This window comes from Ictidomys tridecemlineatus, chromosome 3, assembly GCF_052094955.1.
Source record: "Ictidomys tridecemlineatus isolate mIctTri1 chromosome 3, mIctTri1.hap1, whole genome shotgun sequence".
NCBI lineage: Eukaryota > Metazoa > Chordata > Mammalia > Rodentia > Sciuridae > Ictidomys > Ictidomys tridecemlineatus.
Window position 1 is genome coordinate 157,664,601 of NC_135479.1, and position 20,136 is coordinate 157,684,736.

Sequence of the window (20,136 nt, forward strand, 5' to 3'; positions counted from 1 at the left end):
GGATGACAACACATCTGTTTATAATATGGTTTTCTGAATATTTTAAGCTCAATGTTGAAACCTAATGCTCAGAAAAAGATTTATTTCAAAATATTACTGTTCATTGATAATGTACCAAGATCTCTGAAGATGTACAATGGGATTAATGTTATTTTCATGCCTTCTAATACATCCTTCATTTGGCAGCTCATGGAACAGAAAATCATTTAAACTTTGAGGCCTTATTATTTAAGAAATAACTTTTTATAAGGCTATAACTGCCCTGAATAGTGATTCCTTTGATGAATCTGGGCAAAGTGAATTGAAAACTTTCTGGAAAGGATTCACAAAAGTATTTGTGAGGGCTGGGGATGTTGTTCAGTAATAAAGAACTTGTTCAGCATGTGCAAGGCCCTGAGTTTGATCCTCAGCAACACACAGACAAGCAAATTATGATTTGTGAGAGGAAGTCAAAATATCAACATTAACAGGAATTTGGAACAAGTTGACTGTAATGCTCATATATTAATTAAAAGGATTCAAGACATCAGTGGAGGAAGTAACTGCAGATGTGGTAGAAATAGGAAGAGAACTAGAATTAAAAGTGGAGTCTGAAAATTTTTAAGGTGTTGTGATCTCATGAAAAGACTTTAGTGGATGGGAAGTTGCTTCCTGTGGATGAGAAAAGAAAGTGGTCTCCTGATATGAAATCTACTCCAGGTAAAGATGCTGTGAACTTTGTTGAAATGACTATACAGCATTTACAAAATTAAAAAATTTCCTCTAGGCAGCTGACATGCCATCCAGACTGAGGAAGACTTGGAAACTTCAGGGCCATGTGAGCCATGGCCATGGCCACATAATGCGGGTGGCATGCATCACCACAGGATTCACTTTAACAAATATCAAGCAGGTTACTTTGGGAAAGTTGGTATGAGGGATTACCACTTAAAGAGAAACCAGAGCTTCTGCCCAACTGTCAACCTTGATAAATTGTGGACATTGGTCAGTGAACAGACATGAGTGAATGCTGCTACAAACAAGACCGGAGCTGCTCCCATAATTGATGTAGTGCAATCAGGTTACTATAAAGTTTTGGGAAACGGAAAACTTTCCCAAAACAGCTGTTATCGTGAAGGCCAAATTCTTCAGCAGAAGAGATGAGGAGAAGACTAAGGGTGTTAGGGATGCCTGTGTTCTGGTGACTTAAAGCCACATGGAGCTCTGGAGGTTCATTAAATGCCAACAAATATTTTTCAAAAAAAAACTTAGTTGATATACAGTGGTGGGTTTGAGAAGACTTACTCAATTTTGAAAGTTCTGAATAAAGTGCTACCAAACAGCATTTACATGTTACAAAGAAATTTTCAATAACATTTTCACAAAAAAATATCAATATGGAAAACTTAAATGTTCTAATTTTAAGAAATTGAATGGTTATGCAAATCATCAGCAATGACCACCCTAGTCATTTAACAGCAACTGACAGTGAAGTAAGATTCTCTACCAGGAAAAGGAATACAACTCAAAGGGTGAGACAATCATTGACACCTTTTATTTTTTTAAGAGAGAGAGAGAGAATTTTAATTTTTTTTTTTTTTAGTTTTCGTTGGCACAGCATCTTTGTTGGTATGTGGTGCTAAGGATCGAACCCGGGCCGCACACACGCCAGGGGAGCACGCTACCGTTTGAGCCACATCCCCAGCCCCATTGACATCTTTTAAAACAAAGGTACATACATTATTTTTATCAAAATAACATTGCACACTTAATAAACTATAGTTTGGTATAAATATAATTTCTATGTGCACTGGATCCAAAGAAATTATGATTTACTTTATTGTGATAATTAGCTTTATTGTAGTGATTTGGAACCAAACTCACAATCTCTGAGGTACACTTGTATGTGTGTGTGTGTTTGTGTGTGTGTGTGTATGAGTGTCCCTTATTCTCCACATACTCAGCCAACACTTGATGTCTTCAGTCTTCTTAATTTTAGACTTTCTAATAAATGTATAGTAGTATCTCACTATTTTAGATTTGCATTTTCCTGATGACTAATGATGTTGAGTCTTTTCATGAACTTATTTAGAATGTATATTCCTTTGGTGAAGCTTCTGGACTAATTTTGTCTCCCTCCTACTGAATTGTTTTTGTATTATTACATTTTGAGAGTTCTCTGTACATAATTCAATCAAAAATTTATATGATTGGCAAATATTTTCTGTCTTATGAGTTTATTTATAGCATCTTAAAAGAGCAGAAATTCTTACTTTGGATGAAGTCCAATCCATCTATTTCTCCTTTAGTGGTTTATGCTTTGAATGTTGTACCTAAATCTTTTACCTATCACAAAGTCACAAAAGCTTTGTTTGATTCTAAATATTTTAGTTTTAAATGTTACATTGAGGTCTATGATGCAGCCACAGGGTATTGAGCAGTTTCTTTTGCTTTTATTTGAAAAGTCTCCTTTCTCCACTCAATTCTCTTTAAATTTTATAAAATATCAATTGTACATATATGCATAGATTTGGTTATGGAATCTCTATTCTGTTCTCATTCATATATTTTTCCACCTAGATATATACCACTGCCTTACTGTCTTGATTACTGTAGTTTTAAAAGTCAAATAGTAGAATTTCCTAATCTTTTAAGTTCATTGTTAATGCTGTTTCGGCTATTTTAAGTGCTTTAAAATTTTTAAATGAACTTTAGAATCAGCTTGTTCAATTTCTATATATAAAGAAAGGCTTCTTGGGATTTTGAGATTGTCTTGATTAATTTTGGAAGAAATGATATCTTAGCAATATTCAATGTTTCAATCCATGCAAGTAGTATTTTTCTCCATATATTTAGGTCTTTCTTAAGTTCTTTCAGCAATGTTTGTAGTTTTTATTATAAAGATGTTGTTTATCTTTGTTAGGCTTGTTACTGAATATTTCATATATTCTCAATGTTATTATAAACGTATTTATTTCTTTCAAATTTTAATATGTGATTTATTACTATTATTACACAGAAACAATAGATTTTCATGTAATAATATTGTATCTTCAAATTTAATAAACAGGTTTTTTTAGATTTATTCAGACTTTCTACAAAAATAATAATTTCATGTCTGGATAAAGAATAATTTACCTCTTTCTTTTGAAACTGGGCTTTTCATTTATTTTTTTCTTGCTTTATTTCATTGACTAGAACATTTAACATAATATTGAATAGCAATAGTGAGAGTTGGCATCCTTGCCAAATGAATATAGGGAAAAAGCATTTCATTTTCAACCACTAAGTGGAAGTTATAGGTTGTTTTTTTTTTCTGTTTATTTTTTAAAAATACATGACCTTTATGACATTGAATAAGTTTCTTTGTATTTTTTTTTAAATCAGAAACTGATGTAGGCTTTATTAAATGCTTCTTCTACATTTGTTAGGATGAATCAGATATTTTTTCTTTAGTCTGTTAATATAATGAATTACATTGATTTTAAAATGCTAATTCAACCTTATATTCTTGAGATAAACCTCATATGATCATGATGCACTATCCTTTTTATGTACGATTGAATTCAACTTTTCAAAATGTTGTTAAGACCTTATATTGGTCATAATATTAATTCAAAATGCACCTGAGACCTAAAAGTAAAATCCAAAAGCATAAAACTAGATCAGAGTAAAAAAAATCTCAATGACCTTGAGTATGGTGATGATTTTTCAAGTATAAAACCAAATGCATGATCCATGAAAAAAATTAATAAAAATGAAAAATTTCATCTCCATAAAAGACAACTGTCAAAAGATGAGAAGATAAGACACAGACTGGAAGAAAATAAGAAAGACATAGCTAATAAAAAACTGTTATCCAAAATGTACAGAGACCTCTTAACACAGAACAATTAAAAATGAACAAAGACCTAGACCCCTCACCAAAGAAGAATACAGATGGTAAATACACATTGAAAAGATGCTCCACTTAATATGTCATTAGGGAAATAAAATTAAGATAGTAAATAAAATTGAGATAGTAGTATGCACATATTTGAAGAATCTAAATATGTAACACTGACAACATGAAATGCTAGTGAAGACATGAAATGACAGGAACTCTACTTTTTTGGTGAGAATGCAAAATGGCATAGCCACTTTGTATAACAGTTCGGTGGTTTCTTAAATAAAAGGTAAAACAGATAATACTTTGTACTGAATAAAAATTAAAATACAAAATATTGAAATTAGGAAACTGTAGAAATACTAAAGCTAAGTATTAAACAGTATTTGAAATGTATAGCACTAAAGGCCTTCTTAGAAGATAATCAATCAATGACCTCCTGGAGATTATTCTGTTTGTTATTTGTAGTTCTCTTCTCAGCCTTTGTTTCCTCAAGTGTATGAGTTGTTTATTACTAAAAAGAATACTCCATGGGGTACACAGTTAGGTCTTTAGCATTCTGCTCTACAAAACTGAGTTGCTATGCTGCAATGTACTCCTAGCTCTATTCTCTCAAAAAGGGAATTTTACAGATCTTATCTGAGCTTCCTCTCCCCACAGCACTCTGGAAATTTTCTTAAAGTAGCAAAATGGGTCAACTGTAAAGCTCATCTTGCTTGTTTCTGATTTGCCAGGGTTCTGTCCCATTATACTTGGGTTAATATTCTAAGAACTGCTGTTAGTTTTATCTGTTTGTTTTGTTTCATTGGGCAGCAGGGTAGATTCAGTTTATGTTTGTTTGAGAGACACTAATTCATCCTTGTATTTGAGGGATCTATTTACTGATAATTGAATTCTGAATTGGCACTTTTCATCCTTCAGCATTTTATGTACACCACTGCATTATGTATTGGCTTGCTTTTTTTTTTTTTTTTTTTTTTTTTTGTGTGTGTGTGTGTGTGAAAAATCAGTTTCCAGTTTCATTGTTGTTCATTTAGGGTCTAAAATACTTTTAGGAGGTCTCATTTTCCCAGAAGTTAATCTATGATGTGACTGAGTATGATGGTGAGGACAGTGGCTCCACATCTTCTTCACCAAATGCTACTTGGCATTTGAATAGCTCTTGAAGGTGTGGCTTTGGAAAAAAATCTGAGTTAATATTCAAATGAGGCTTCTGACACATTCAATTTTCTTTCCTTCTGTGAATATATATAAAATATGTAAATATGACTATATACATATATACTGTTTTCACTTTTACATTTTTTCCATTTTTAGATTTTATATGATTTTTTTCCATTTTAAAATGCATTTTCCGTTTTTTAAAATCTAAGCTTTAGCCTGGATATTTTCTACTGCTATACTTCCCTATTCATTAATCCTCTCTTTTGCTGTGTCTAATATATTATTAAACTCATTTACTGAACCATAGATTATAGTTATTGAATTTCTTTAGTTTTTTTTCTTTTTTTTTTTAAGAGAGAGTGAGAGAGGAGAGAGAGAGAAAGAGAGAATTTTTTTAATATTTATTTTTTAGTTCTCGGCGGACACAACATCTTTGTTGGTATGTGGTGCTGAGGATTGAACCCGGGCCGCATGCATGCCAGGCAAGCACGCTACCACTTGAGCAACATCCCCAGCCCTTTTTTTCCTTTTTTTTATTGGTTGTTCAAAACATTACATAGTTCTTGATATATCATATTTCACACTTTGATTCAAGTGGGTTATGAACTCCCATTTTTACCCCGTATACAGATTGCAGAATCACATCAGTTACACTTCCATTGATTTACATATTGACATACTCATGTCTGTTGTATTCTGTTGCCTTTCCTATCCTCTACTATCCCCCCTCCCCTCCCCCCCTCCCCTCTTCTCTCTCTATCCCCTCTACTGTAATTCATTTCTCCCCCTTGTATTATTTTTCCCTTTCCCCTCACTTCCTTTTGTATGTAATTTTGTATAACCCTGAGGGTCTCCTTCCATTTCCATGCAATTTCCCTTCTCTCTCCCTTTCCCTCCCACCTCTTATCCCTGTTTAATGTTAGTCTTTTTCTCATGCTCTTCTTCCCTACTCTGTTCTTAGTTACTCTCCTTATATCAAAGAAGACATTTGGCATTTGTTTTTTAGGGATTGGCTACCTTCACTTAGCATAATCTGCTCTAATGCCATCCATTTCCCTCCAAATTCTATAATTTTGTCATTTTTTAATGCAGAGTAATACTCCATTGTGTATAAATGCCACATTTTTTTTTATCCATTCGTCTATTGAAGGGCATCTAGGTTGCTTCCACAGTCTTGCTATTGTGAATTGTGCTGCTATGAACATCGATGTAGCAGTGTCCCTGTAGCATGCTCTTTTTAGGTCTTTAGGGAATAGACCCAGAAGGGGAATAGTTGGGTCAAATGCTGGTTCCATTCCCAGCTTTCCAAGAAATCTCCATACTGCTTTCCAAAATGGCTGCACCAATTTGCAGTCCCACCAACAATGTACAAGTGTACCCTTTTCCCCACATCCTCGCCAGCACTTGTTGTTTGACTTCATAATGGCTGCCCATCTTAGTGGAGTGAGATGGTATCTCAAGGTGGTTTTGATTTGCATTTCTCTGACTGCTAGAGATGGTGAGCATTTTTTCATGTACTTGTTGACTGATTGAATGTCCTCCTCTGAGAAGTGTCTGTTCAGGTCCTTGTCCCATTTGTTGATTGGGTTATTTATTATCTTATTGTCTAATTTTTTGAGTTCGCGCAGGCCTCGGCTCTGCCCCTCCGTGGGTCACTGGGCCTGTTCTGTCGGTGGTCACAGTGCCACCTACCTTGCAGGCACGGGGGGGGGGGGCAGCTCTGCCCCTCTGCAGGCCGTTGGGCCTTTTCTGCTGGTGGGTCACAGGTCTGCCTACCTTGCATGCGTGGTTGGCCGTTCTGTCCCTCCACGGGCCACAGGGCCTGTTCTGTCGGTGGTCACAGTTCTGCCTACCTTGCAGGCACAGGGGGAGGGGGCGGCTCTGCCCCTCAGCAGGCCGCTGGGCCTGTTCTGCCGGTGGGTCGCAGGTCTGCCTACCTTGCAGGAGCGTGGGGCGGCTCTGTCACTCCGCAGGTTGCTGGGCCTACTCTGCTGGTGGGTCGCAGGTCCGCCTACTTTGCAGGCGTGGTTGGCAGCTCTGCCCCTCCGCAGGCCACTCTTCTTTAGTTTTTAAGTTGTTCTTTTAAAAAATTCCAATTTAACATTTTTTAAAATCTTTCTTTAAAAATACATAGTTTTTAATCTTAATGTTCCAATATCTAGAACACCTCTGAGTCCAATTGTTTTGTTGTTTCTCTCTTAGCTTTTAAATTTTTTAGGCCAGTTTTTTAGCATGCTTTGTAAGTTTTTGTTGTTTTTGTTGCTGAATGCTACTCATCATGAATAAAAAATTAGGAAACTCCCGTTTATGATTATCTTTATTCTCCAGAAGACAGGTAGATCATGATCAAATCACTTGAACCCAGTTGAACTTGGCTAATTCTGGTTTGTCCATTCCCCTTGAACTTTCAGGTTTTCAATGGAATGCCTGCCATTTGTAAGCCCTGAACCCCAATTTGATCTCTGGAATCACGATAATGCCCAAATCTCAACTTTAGCTTTTTAGCCTCTTAGCAGCAACTCTCTTCCACTTAATTTTTGTCTTACCTGGCCCATGTACAGCTTAGAAAATTGCAGATGTTTCATGAGGAAAAATGTATGAAAGAGTGTGTTTTACTTTTCTATGGTCCTTTTTTGTTTCTGGGACACTGGTACTTCAGTTCTGTATGTCTTAGAAATGCATTTCCCCTCCCTAATATGTTAGTTTCTCATGCAATATGTAGATGCTTTATTTCTATCATCAGCCTTAAATATGAAAATGTGTGGAGGAAAAAAAGCAGCCTTAAGCAGAGTTCATCACAGTATTTATATGCTTTTTGGAAAGTTGACTTCTAGAGTTGTGGCTATCCTTCATTACTTTTTAATATTTTCATCAGATCTTTTTAACCCCCCCCCAGCTTTTATAGGTTTTCTTAATTAAAGTATTATTGGGATAGCAGTTCTCCATAAAAAACAGAAGCAGAAAAATTTTAATAATTCTTATTTTCTTTTTTAGAACCTCTTAAAAACCCCATAAAAATCTAGATTTTAAATATTCCAAAATTAAAAAATACTATTAATATAACAAAATGTCAATAGTATTTGTAAGGTATTTTATATAGCCATCTATTGGCCATGACTGAAAAGAATTCTTTAGGAAGCACTTGAGTTTCAAATTACTGTCCTTGCCTTAAGTGGTACTCTGTATTCTTATCTAAGTTCTATGTAATTCACAAGGCCCATTTTGAATGCAGACAATGTTTTAGACAATAGATACACAATGGTGAACAAGAGTCTTGTTGACATGTATCTTATATTGTGAGAAAGTTGAAATCAACAAACTGAATTTTAGATAATAAGAGAAAATAGTATCTGTGTTGAGGAAGATAATTACATTACAGTAGTTAAGGAAAGCTTGACATTTGAGTAAAAAACTGAATGAAGAGAGTGTAAACATGGAGTATGAGGAATTGTCCAGGTGGAAAGGTAAGAATGACAAAGAATCACCAGGGTCCATCCCATTTCTTCATTTTCCAAGAGAGGTTCCAATTGTCTCAGCTTACAATGACCAGGCCAAACTCTTGTTAATAGTACTTGCTTATAGTTCATTGGGCAGTAAATGCATGTTACATCATAATATGAGTTATCAATTTGAGATGCTTGCTTTCTACATGACTCAGCTTCTTCAGATCAGAAACTATGTCCTATTGTTTTGTTGTATACAGAAAGTCCAAAATTGTACTCATTTAGCAAGCATTCAATAAATACTGATGAGTATGATCACAGGAGTCTGATATAATATTCTGTGATGTTGTAATAACTTCAAAGAGCATATCAACTCTAGACTAATGATATTGTTGAGCAGAGGGTAGTAATAGATTTTTGCTTTCAAAAAATATATTTAAAATCTATTGGTCTTGAACTTTATTTGTAGTGATCTGATAATGTTATAAATGTATTCATAATTTATTAAAAATAATATACTTTTCTTAACTGAAAATATTTCATTATTAGTTGCTGAGGCATAACTCTATTATAGACCTTAGGAATTAAAACAATTTTCCTTGGATTAAAATAATGCACAACTTCACAACTATTGCTTATAATTAGCCTACTTTTTTGTCATAAAATATTTCTAAAACGAAATCAAAGGCCCGTAACACTGACAGAGATAATTCATACTGTAGAACTGTAGTGGTGTGATACTGAAATCATAGTAGTAATTGTAAAATTTCATGGTTTAAAAAAATGATGCAACCTTAGGGACATGTTCTAAATAAGCACCAAGATATTTGAAATTAAAACGGTGAAATATCTTTCCTTTATCTTTTATTTTATTTTAGTTGTAGATGAACATAATTTAGTTTTAGATAGACATATACCTTTATTTATTTTTATGTGGTGCTGAGGATCAAAGTCAGTGCCTCACACATGCTAGGCAGGCACTCTACCACTGAGCCACAACCCCAGTCCTGACCTTTGTCTTTATTTAAATGATTGATCAAATATCATTAACCTTGATGCAAGAAGACTGTAAGTTTGGCTTTATTCTGAGCTATAATAGTATTTCCTTGTGCTAAGATTGTTCTAATCTTGTTTTGCTTCTGTCTTTATCCAAAAAAAACAACTTACTGATTTTCAAATAGTCAGTTTTGTTTGTTCTTTTCAAGTAGGCAGTATGGTGTTACTCTGACTTTGAATCATGGCCCTACTTAATAGTTTTGTGACCTTGGCAAATCAATTCTTCAGCGTTCTTATCTTCCAAATGAAGATGAAATCTTTGCCATAAGCCTTCAAAACATTCAGTCTTCAAAATCATTGTTAGTTGTTCAACCCCTTGAGGCAGTATTCCATTATATTAAAAGGAATCAATCAAATGTTTATGAGGGTGTGATTACCTGAAATAAACATATTGAACATTTTGGGGTGTTGTGAAGCTGGAAGTAGAACTTTGGTCATATTCTCTCTTCATCTCTTTTTAATAATGGTAGTTAAACAAATTTTTTAGAATTTTGTCATTAAGGAATAAATCTAAACAGGTTGAATAGTGGAAATTTTACTGCTTTGGGAAAGACTAATAAATGTTCATTAAAATTATAATTTTTTTTCTCCATTTTCCAGAAAAAGAATTAGTTGAGAAAAGTAATTCATTTATAAACACACAATATGTCAAATACAGAATTCAATAATCCAAACACAGATCTGTTTGAGAAAGTACCTTTCTATTAACACCAGTAGTTTCCAAAATTTAGTGTGTTATCAGAGCACCTATGGTGCTCATTTGCAAGGCAAGTTCCTAGATGACCTCCTGGAATTTTTATAAACACAGCATGTAATGAGGTGTTGGTCTAGGATAAGATACAACAGCCCATTAGCTCTACTAAGTAGCATCTTCAAATGTACACAGCTGGTTACTGAAAACAGCCTATTCAAGAAAATCAAAAATCATGTATTTTTATAATAAATTAGTAATCATTTGCTGTTTTTATCTGGCTATAAACTAAAATAATCTCAAAACTATTCCAATCCCAGAATTCTTACCTGAGAGGCTTACAGATACGGTATTTAAGAGCATTTTATAAATGCAGAGAATTTTTTGCTAATTCTGAATCTAGTAATTAAAAAGTATTTAAGCCTGCCTTTCCTGAATTGACCATTTGAGATAAAATTCATCATCCAAACTGGGATACTTCTGAAAGTGAAAGAAAGAACAACGAATAATTATGTCAAGACAACAGGCACCAATTTGAACTATCCTAAGCAAACCATACAAAGGAAAAGTGAGTCCAACTTCTTTCATGATGTCCTACTACTATTATATACTTTTATATACTCAAAACCATATTCCTAGTACAAAACAATAAATGAGTTTAGCGTGTAATCAATTTAATTGGAAGAATATTATTTAAAAGGAATAAAATACTACTTCTCTTATATGCAATGTCAACTCAAAATAGGATGGAGTTGGGAAGTACTAGAAGTGAATACCAAGTAAGGGTCAGAAGTCTGTATTCAAATGCCAAAATGCCAAGAGCTAAACTGTTGGACAAATTATTTTCCTCTTGCTTGACTCTTAGTTTCAACTATAAAGAATAATGACATCAAGTCCGGATTTACTAATGGATTAAATGAGGTACCAATCACATTTGAAGGTATCCTTTATATTTATTTTTTCTGTGGTGCTGAGTGAAGGTGTCCTTTTAAAACTGTAAAATGTTAATCACATGGGAAAATATGAAGGAAAATAGAAGACATATCCTTTAGCAGCAGTTTCAATGATATTACTTTATACCTGCAGATTGTTTGATACACATATTGCAACATCAGATGCTCTCTGGTTCTCACTGCATCTCTGGGCACAGTAGAGTGTTCTTCTGGACCATCCTTCAGTACACAAGCATGACAGTGATAATAATTCTCTGTACTATGAAATTATACATTCAAAAAGAAAAATAATCCCATTATCTTAAGCACCTGTAGAACTAGACAGGACTTTCAGGAACACTGTTCTATTATGTACATTCTTACCATACACTGGCTGTTATGTTAAGTCATCTAGCTTTTCCTTGGAGCTAAGAATGGCAGGTCAGCACCAATCTTACAGCATGAATTTGTAAAGGAAGTATGTAATAGAGCATAAGAACATCAGGTATTGAGACTAGATTTGCCACTATCTAGTCACATAAATTGACATGCCAATAGAATGAGAGGATAGATTATAAGATTATCAAGGGCCTAAGAAGTTCTGGCACGCTGATTCCAAGACATCATCATCATTTTGTAAGTCTAGATACTCACTTCTTCTTGGATATTTTCCTTCACATTTCCCTAACCTTTTTCAAAACAGAAGAAAAAGTTTAGGCACAGTTAAACAGAAACATATGTTTAAAATAGAGATTTAAAGTAGTTTTTTGGGGGCTGGGGATGTGGCTCAAACGGTAGCGCGGCATGCGTGCAGCTGGGGTTCGATCCTTAGCACCACATACAAACAACGATGTTGTGTCTGCCAAGAACTAAAAAATAAATATTAATAAATTCCCTCTCTCTAAAAAAAAAGTAGTTTTGGGTATACTGAAGATAAAATACACAAATAAAATAGTTGCTTAAGAAACATTTATTATTTACTACATGAAAATGGAATTACATTATAAATTACAAAGTAACTTGTTACATGACCATGACTTTGAAGTGCTAGATTAATTTAAAGGCCCTGTGTAATTCGAATACATTCTTGGCATTTTATGTATGATGACTGCTACCTTTTTTGAATATTTTCCCTCACATTTTCTCATTACAGAAAAATAACCATTTAGCATTCAATTACAGAAATAGATATTTTAAATAGAGATTTTAAAGTAACTTCAAAATATCTAAACTGAAATATATAGTTCAAAAAGTTGATGAGTTAGAAAACATTTATTCTTTTCCATAAATTAATGAAGTTGAGACTGTGAATGTGAGCCAAGGAACATATGAATCAAAAAGTAACTCTAAATTACTTTAATTTTGCAACTAGAGACATATACAACTCAGCATTTACACAATACTATTTTCAAAATAGTTTTTTGACTGCTAAGAATTAAAATTCTCAGTGACAAGTTTTATATATGCAATTCAGCCCAGTGGGCATCAACTTTGTCACAAGAAGCAACAACATATAAACAGTATTCCCCCTTAACCAGAAGAAGAAAATTAAGACTTTCTAAAGAGAAAATAAATCCCTTCAAAATGCAAATTATTAAGGTCCAAAGAGCATGTATACAAATGAACATAAAATCTCAATCATTCAATTTGGCAAGTGAACTAATTTGTATATTAGTACTCCTTCCCTCTTTTACCATGTCCTGATTTCTCAGAATATTTGTTCTGCACCTATTATGTAAGACATTGGGAACACAAATGTCTTGTGGTGTTCTGGCAAATGTTTAAGAACCAGCTCATGAAGGAAAGACAAGTCATTACTTACAGTATTTACCAATTTCTACTGTATAAATACTGCCACCACGGCAGCTTTCCTTCCACCATTTGACACCTAGTTTGCAAAATTTCTGAAACTTTAACTATTATCCCTCATAAGCCATTACAAACCAGCTCCAATATACCTCTAAAATATGTACCCATGAAGAGAGTGTGAGCTACCTAATGGTAGGTAGCTCGCACTCTCTTCATGGGTACATATTTTAGAGGACAGAAAACAATAGGAAAGAGAAATACAATTTAAATAATCCAATTAAACTTTTATAGCTAATATTTAAAAGTTAAGAGGAACACTAAAATCCATGGGATTTTTCTACTTTTCTTCTTCACTATTCTACTTTTTCTCCTAAACTTTTTTCAGGAAATTATAAGGTAGTGTACTTGTCAGAAAGTAAAGAATGAGTAGAATAAGAAGGAAGAAAGACTAGAAATCTTAAGAAATTCAGCAATATAGCTATCGTGTTTACAGGAAAAAAAAACACTTACGAAGATAAGAGCAAATATAATTTAACAAAACTCATCTTCTTTAAACCTCTTTAGTTCAGTTCACAAGTCTTGAAGATTTATCTTGATTTCTCTGGCTGCCTCTTCAATGAGATTAGCTTGCTTCTTTAGCATAATAGGAGAGCACTGCTTCACACTACTCACACAATCAGTTCATAATAAAAGGCAGAACTAAATTCTGGAGTATGAAAACTTAGCCTCCTTTGCAGTCACCTGCCTTATATCACACCTTGGGCAACTGTCGGCTGGGGTGACCAGGAAATTCCTCTGGTAATAAAACATGGAGTCTACAGGTTGGGCATGTCCCCTGTTGCATCAACCATGGTCTAATGCACTAAGGAGCAAAAAGATTCACATCAGTCTCTTAGATTTAGTCTAGCAGAGGCAGCTGTCACTCTGTATACCAACCACATGTCTTCTGATGAACCTTAAAGCTTAAGCCTTACCCAGTGGATAACTATGTGATTTGTGATTTGCTGAGCAATATTATTTGTAACTGTAGAATACTTTTTAGCCAGTTTATTTTTATTAAGATTCTTTCCCCAACCTGTTGTCACAATAACTAGCAATTCTTCCTGACAAGAAAAATCAGGAAACTTGCTATAATATCTTTCTGGTTTACTTCATTACATATTATGCTCATATAATCCAGAAAAAGTCAAAACTAAACATACAAATTTATTAATACTTTGTATAAAATACATATTATGTTCAGAAGTTAAAATCCCTAATGATGAATAAACTCAGGTTGTTGTCTATGTTAAAATGGCAGTGATATTCAACTATAAACTATCTGTTAAGAATCTGCTTGAATACTGACTTTATAAAAACAAGTAATTTTGACCTGAATGAATAATGGAGAGCCAGGTCAGATGAGAGAGGATTAAGAATTAAGCAGTATAAATGAGGTTCACTAACCCGAATCCTAGAAAGTAACCTGAATGAATTATGTGCTTTGTATTCAACTGGCAATAACAAAGAGCAAAATAAATTTTGTTAAATATTTGCTTTTTATTATAAATTGTCAGGACTTTTAAAACTTAAAATAGGAATGTCAGGTGGCTAAGAATCTCTCTTGGAGCTCTTTTGGGATTAACTATTTTATGTATATCTCTTCATGTCAATGTAAATGCAATACATAATTTTGTGCCAGGGACTACATATTGAAATTTTGAAATGTTTTACAAACATGGCTTGAATGAGCTGGTTATTTTTCTGAGAAGCTTTTTTGTGTTAGACTATCTTTTCCCATATCAAATTACATCTCTCCACAGAGGACTTAGAATGTATATTGTATATGAATAGCACTTACATAGCAGCAACACTAGGAGTTGATTCATATAAATGCCAAAAATAAACAGGAGATATTACAGCCTTAACATTTTTCTAACATTAAAACTCAAGTCTGAGCATCTTCAAATGCAAATATAGGAGCCTGGATAGACTGTTAAGATAGGTTTATGCTTAATAATGGGGGGGGGCAGACATCAAAGGTATAGACAGAGTATACTATGAGGAATTTATAGCAAGTCAAGGTAAAGTACCACTGTTGTGTTGCTAGTTTTGCCACTAAATTGTCATGTCAATCAATATTTTCTCAGAGACCTGCTTACCGTGTACCATTTAAATCTCAACGTAGTCTCTTCTCCTGTAAGGTATATGGAAATATGAGAAAGCACAGCGTAGACATTGTAAGAAGAGGAGAAAAGTATAAATGTTTCTGTGTGGTACCCAAATGTGAAGTTCAGAGTTATACCTAGTGGAGCTTGTAACAGGAAGATAATGCATGTATATGATTTTAAATAAGGTAATATGAATCTCCCTTAGCTGATTAAAGGGTTACCTGAGAGTGGAATTTGTGAGCACAAGGCAAAACTGAAAGGTTTTCTGGAGAAAGATTCTCATGACAGATTACACAAGGTTCCTCTTCTTCCTCCTCATTATCCTATGGAAAAATAAATATGTTAAATTTGGCCTATTTGTTTCTCCTGAAAACACAAATGTGTTCGTTAAGTGTTTCAACAATTCAATAATTTCAGTCTCACCAAATTATTTGCTCCTTCCCATGTGGCAGAACTTTGTGAACTGAGGGGTTTCCAAGCTGGTTTGGGGGTCTGGGGAGCACTAGGCTGTGATGAGGTATGACTGGGTGAAGCACAATTGCCATTTGGTACTGATTTTCCTTGACTCTGAAAATAAGAATATTATATTGATAGTTTAGAATTGTTCTAAAACAGCATAAACTTATAGAATTTCAGACAATGGGGTGGAAGAAGAATTAGCAAAAGGGTAAATAATCAGATTCATGAGGAATCTTGACACAAAATGTTGACAATACTTGTCAGAGTTAGGTAAAGACAAAAATAACTCTATATGTTCTTTTCATTAAAATAATCCTTACCAAAAAATTTTAACAAATAAATTAAATAATCCTTACAGAAAATTGAGGAACAAAGTCACCATTTAGAATCATTCAAAGTAACCTAGAGAAAATTTCAAGAGGGTCAGTTTTATTCTAGAATGATCTGGTGAAAGGTATTTCAATTTGTCCATTCAAGGATATTTGTTTTTTCAAGTAGAAGTTATTAAATTATTTACTGTTAATCAATTATTTGCTATATGACTAGAGGTTATCAATTTTATTAGCATGCTATGGAAATAGTTAAAATAACCAACTATTAGAGAGATGCAAGCAGAAAGATATGAAATAATAATTGAATCTGGGGCCTCATGTATCTAATCAAGCACTTTACCACCGAGTTATATAAACCCCTAGCCTGAGATATAGCTTTTTACCTGTGATTTCTTGGGATCAATAAATTGGGAAATTTTGTAAACAATTTCATCAAATGTCAGCCCAGATAAGGTCTTCCCATGAGAATCCTTCAATTTTCGTAAGAAATCTGTAAGTTCCTTTCTGAAAGAGATGAAAGAAAGAGAAGTGGTGATTTTCCCTACTGACTTGAGGATATACCCTCCAAATGAGACATAAAACCCTGTTACATAATATGTATGTAGAATACAAATGTAACCCTTCTGGTTTCTGATCTAAAACAATTGATTATAGGTCCATCTGCAATTATATTAAGCCAAAATGAAAACACCTAATTCTGTTTAATAATGATGTTTAATGTTTTCATTAGTGATAAAATTTAGTATTTATTTTCTTTCCAAAAAAGAGAATATAACCTTTTTTTAGAGCTCATTATATAAAAATTGAGTTTACTTATTTGTGTACTTAAGTTTTTATATTTTTCTCTCAAACTTCCCTTATGACTAAAATATTCCTTTTACCTAGGTTGTTAGTGTTTTCTTTCTTATTTATCTGTTAAGAGTTAACTTTTTAAAATTCGTAGAGAAAAATAAAAAATTACTTGGAATAGAAAAGCAAAAATTAAAAACCACATTTTTTGATAAAGGAACCTACAATTGTTTTAATCATTATGCTCCTTTTCAATTCCCAAAGTCCACTGAGCCTACAACTAACTACATTTTTGGTGAAAGAGAGGATCAAATATTTTTCTCCCTCAAATGAAGAGTAGTGTAATTAGCCTTATATATTTACCTTTCATTTATAATTTATTCATTTTATATTTATCTATTTATAACAACTCTGTATATTTTTCACTTTTATTTTATTATTATGAATTATAAACTTATCATCGAATCCAAATGGCATCAGTAGGCATAGTAAAGTATTAGTTTTTGAATGAAAATATTGGTGAAAATTCAAATTACATCCTTGGGTACAAGAAATAAAAAAAAACTTCATTTGTTTAGGAGAATTAAATATTCTTCTGCCAAAGTCAGACTATAGAAAAAAAGAGCACAATAAAATCATGATTTCTTGCACTTAACTGTTTTTCCTAACAAAGAAATTATAAGAATCCTCAATAAAATTAAGAAAATAGGGAACTATAACCCGATGATGTTTGGGCTTATTTAGCATACAATTAACTTAAAAGCCCCTTTGAAAATAGGTTATCAAGGTAAATATTGCAGCTGGTAGCATTAAAATTTGATCGGTTACCACTACTTATACTCTCAGTAAATGAGCAAACCTAAATTTAAAATGTTATTTTCTCATAATTAAAGTCTAATAATATTAGTGAAGAAGTTTAGCATTTCTGTTGAATACTATCCTTTCTTGGTAAATTTCATTTTCCTTACCAAGACCATGGTAAAGAATTATTTATATTTCTCTGTGAATTTTATGTTTCTCTGAAAAGTTTCACTGTCACAGTTATGGCTATGGAAACTGTATAATATGATCTCAAGCACTAAATAAAAACTGAGGTACCTGGTTTGTTGTGGGAAAGCAGTTTTCAGCCTGTCTGTAATCCTCTCCAAATTCATCAGGGAAGGATCATTTCCCAGACCTGTACCAGGAGGCACAGTCTCTCCCACAGGAGCTGGCATAGTCCAGGCTATGCCAGTCATCTGTAAGGAGCAGAAAGTTATAACCCATTAGTTTTAACTGGTACAATTCCATGCCAACATGACACTTACATACTTCAGAAAATGACTACAATGAAGAATAACACTGATACTCACATTCCCTTTTCAGAGATCCTTTAAACTAGTGCAACAACATTTCTAATTTGTTACCTAACAATTTATTATAAAATAAGACATGCTTGCCTCAGTAATTATAAACATGTACATAAATGCACAGTGTTTTTGGTGTATTTTTTATAATAGTGGAAAACTGAAAACAACCAAAAGACTGTAAAGAAGAGAATGACTAAGTTATGGTAGATCTAATTAAGTAACTAAAAGAAAATCTAGATTATGGAGCATGAATGATGTCCATGAAATACATCTAGTTTTCTGCCATAAAGTATTTTCTTGTAACATTAAAATTTTTTTTAAATGTCTAAGCATATGCACATACAGAAAAAGTTTAAGAAGTCATAAAAAAATTAGCAACTGTTAACAGTCACTGGAATAACTTGAATAAAGTCTTATAAGTAAGAAACAGAATACTGCTCAGAAAATTTGCCTCAGTATTAGCCTTTCCCTTAGCAATCAGAAAATAATATTAATAGAAAGTTAAGGTATTTCAATGTTTTCAAGAAAATTTTATTATAATTTCATATACATATACACATAATTACTTAGAACATACAAAAAAGTTATAATTTTTTTCATTAATTACATGTAACATCATTCTTTTTGAGAAAGATTCTCTTTTAATCAAATAAAATTTTACTTTAGCCAAGACAACAAATAATTCTAGTAATTTTAAATTTCTTTACTACTTCTTCAGGCTTAGATAAAGCTTATCTGACTATTGGTAGGTAGGAAGATTTGTTACTTGAAAGCATATATTCCAAGGTGGTGGTACTTATATTGTTTGTTTATAGATATAGTTAAAGTACTCCTAAGTGTTATACAGTACATGCGTGTATAAATTTTTTCTTTAGCTTCATGGCATAATTTAGTTTGGAGTGATTTGGCTTCTTTGTTTTCATTCCACCCAACAAACATGCTAAAAATAAATTATCTATTATAAATACCAATCTACTAAGCATTGTTGCCTGTTACAAAAGTAAAATTGTAAATGTGATGACTCTTATTCAAAAACCAAGCCAGATGCAGTGGCGCACTGCTGTAATCCCAGTGGCTCATGCCTGTAATCCCAGTGGCTCATGCCTGTAATCTCAGTGGCTCGGGAGACTGAGGAAGGAGGATTGGGAGTTCAAAGCCAGCCTCAGTAACATAGCGAGGCCCTAAGCAATTCAGTGAGACCCTGTGTCTAAATAAAATACAAAAACCAAAAAGGAGCTGGGGATGTGGCTCTGTGGTTAAACACCCTAGTATCCCCTCTATCTAACCACTGCCTCCAAAACCAAACTGTCAGTTGATAAAAAACTAATTGAAGAAGCCCATAATAGTGATAAACAACTAATTAATATCTATTTCACCAAGAAAGACTTACCAGGGGGGTTCTAGGTTGGCCTGCTGTAGAGATGACACCAGAGCAAACTGGTGGCATTTGAGGAACAGTAAGTATGGGTCTGAAGAATGATTCTTTCACAAGGGGTCTTCCCAAGAACTGCTGCATCTAAAAGAGAAAATTTAAAAAATTAAAAAAAAAACTATACACATTTATATATTTATACAGGCAATGATTTAAATTCATAGAGCAATATAAAGATAAACAGGGCTGGGAATGTGGCTCAGGCGGTAGCGCGCTCGTCTGGCATGCGGGCGGCCCGGGTTCGATCCTCAGCACCACATACCAACAAAGATGTTGTGTCTGCCGAGAACTAAAAAATAAATATTAAAAAAATTCTCTCTCTCTCTCTCTCTCTCCCCCCTCTCTCTCTTTAAAAAAAAATATAAAGATAAACATGTTGAAGTTCAGATACAAAATATACCAGAAGCAATATGTTATAGTTTGGATCTTAAATGTCCCACAAAGACCCATGTGTTAAAGGCCTGGTTGCCTGCTGCAGCACTATTGGGAGGTGGTAGAACCTTTAAGGGATGAGGCCTACTGGAAAGAAGTTAGGTCACAGAGTAGAGATAAGGGTATGTCCCTGAAGAGTATATTGGGACCCTGGCCACTTTCGCTCTCTGTTTCCCAGGGGCCATGAGGTGGAAAGCTTCCTCATCCATTCACTCACCACCATGATGTACTGC

At 33.6% G+C, this 20,136-nt stretch overlaps 1 protein-coding gene and 1 pseudogene across 8 annotated transcripts in view; one reads left to right on the forward strand and one right to left on the reverse strand.

The window, feature by feature from the left end:
• Window positions 1–775: 775 nt before the first annotated feature.
• On the forward strand, window positions 776–1,217 carry LOC101971933 (large ribosomal subunit protein uL15 pseudogene; annotated as a pseudogene).
• A 10,889-nt stretch (window positions 1,218–12,106) lies between these two features.
• The window catches only part of Dzip3 (DAZ interacting zinc finger protein 3), a 96,946-nt gene continuing 88,916 nt past the window's right edge, over window positions 12,107–20,136 (reverse strand). For all 8 annotated transcript variants that reach the window (XM_040270401.2, XM_040270400.2, XM_040270397.2 and 5 more), the window contains 6 exons: window positions 19,430–19,555; window positions 17,789–17,928; window positions 16,285–16,405; window positions 15,534–15,677; window positions 15,332–15,433; window positions 12,107–13,822 (listed from right to left, as the gene is read on the reverse strand). In XM_040270401.2, coding sequence (XP_040126335.2) covers window positions 13,712–13,822; window positions 15,332–15,433; window positions 15,534–15,677; window positions 16,285–16,405; window positions 17,789–17,928; window positions 19,430–19,555 — 744 coding nt within the window. In that variant the 3' untranslated portion in view covers window positions 12,107–13,711. The remainder of the gene's footprint in view (window positions 13,823–15,331; window positions 15,434–15,533; window positions 15,678–16,284; window positions 16,406–17,788; window positions 17,929–19,429; window positions 19,556–20,136) is intronic.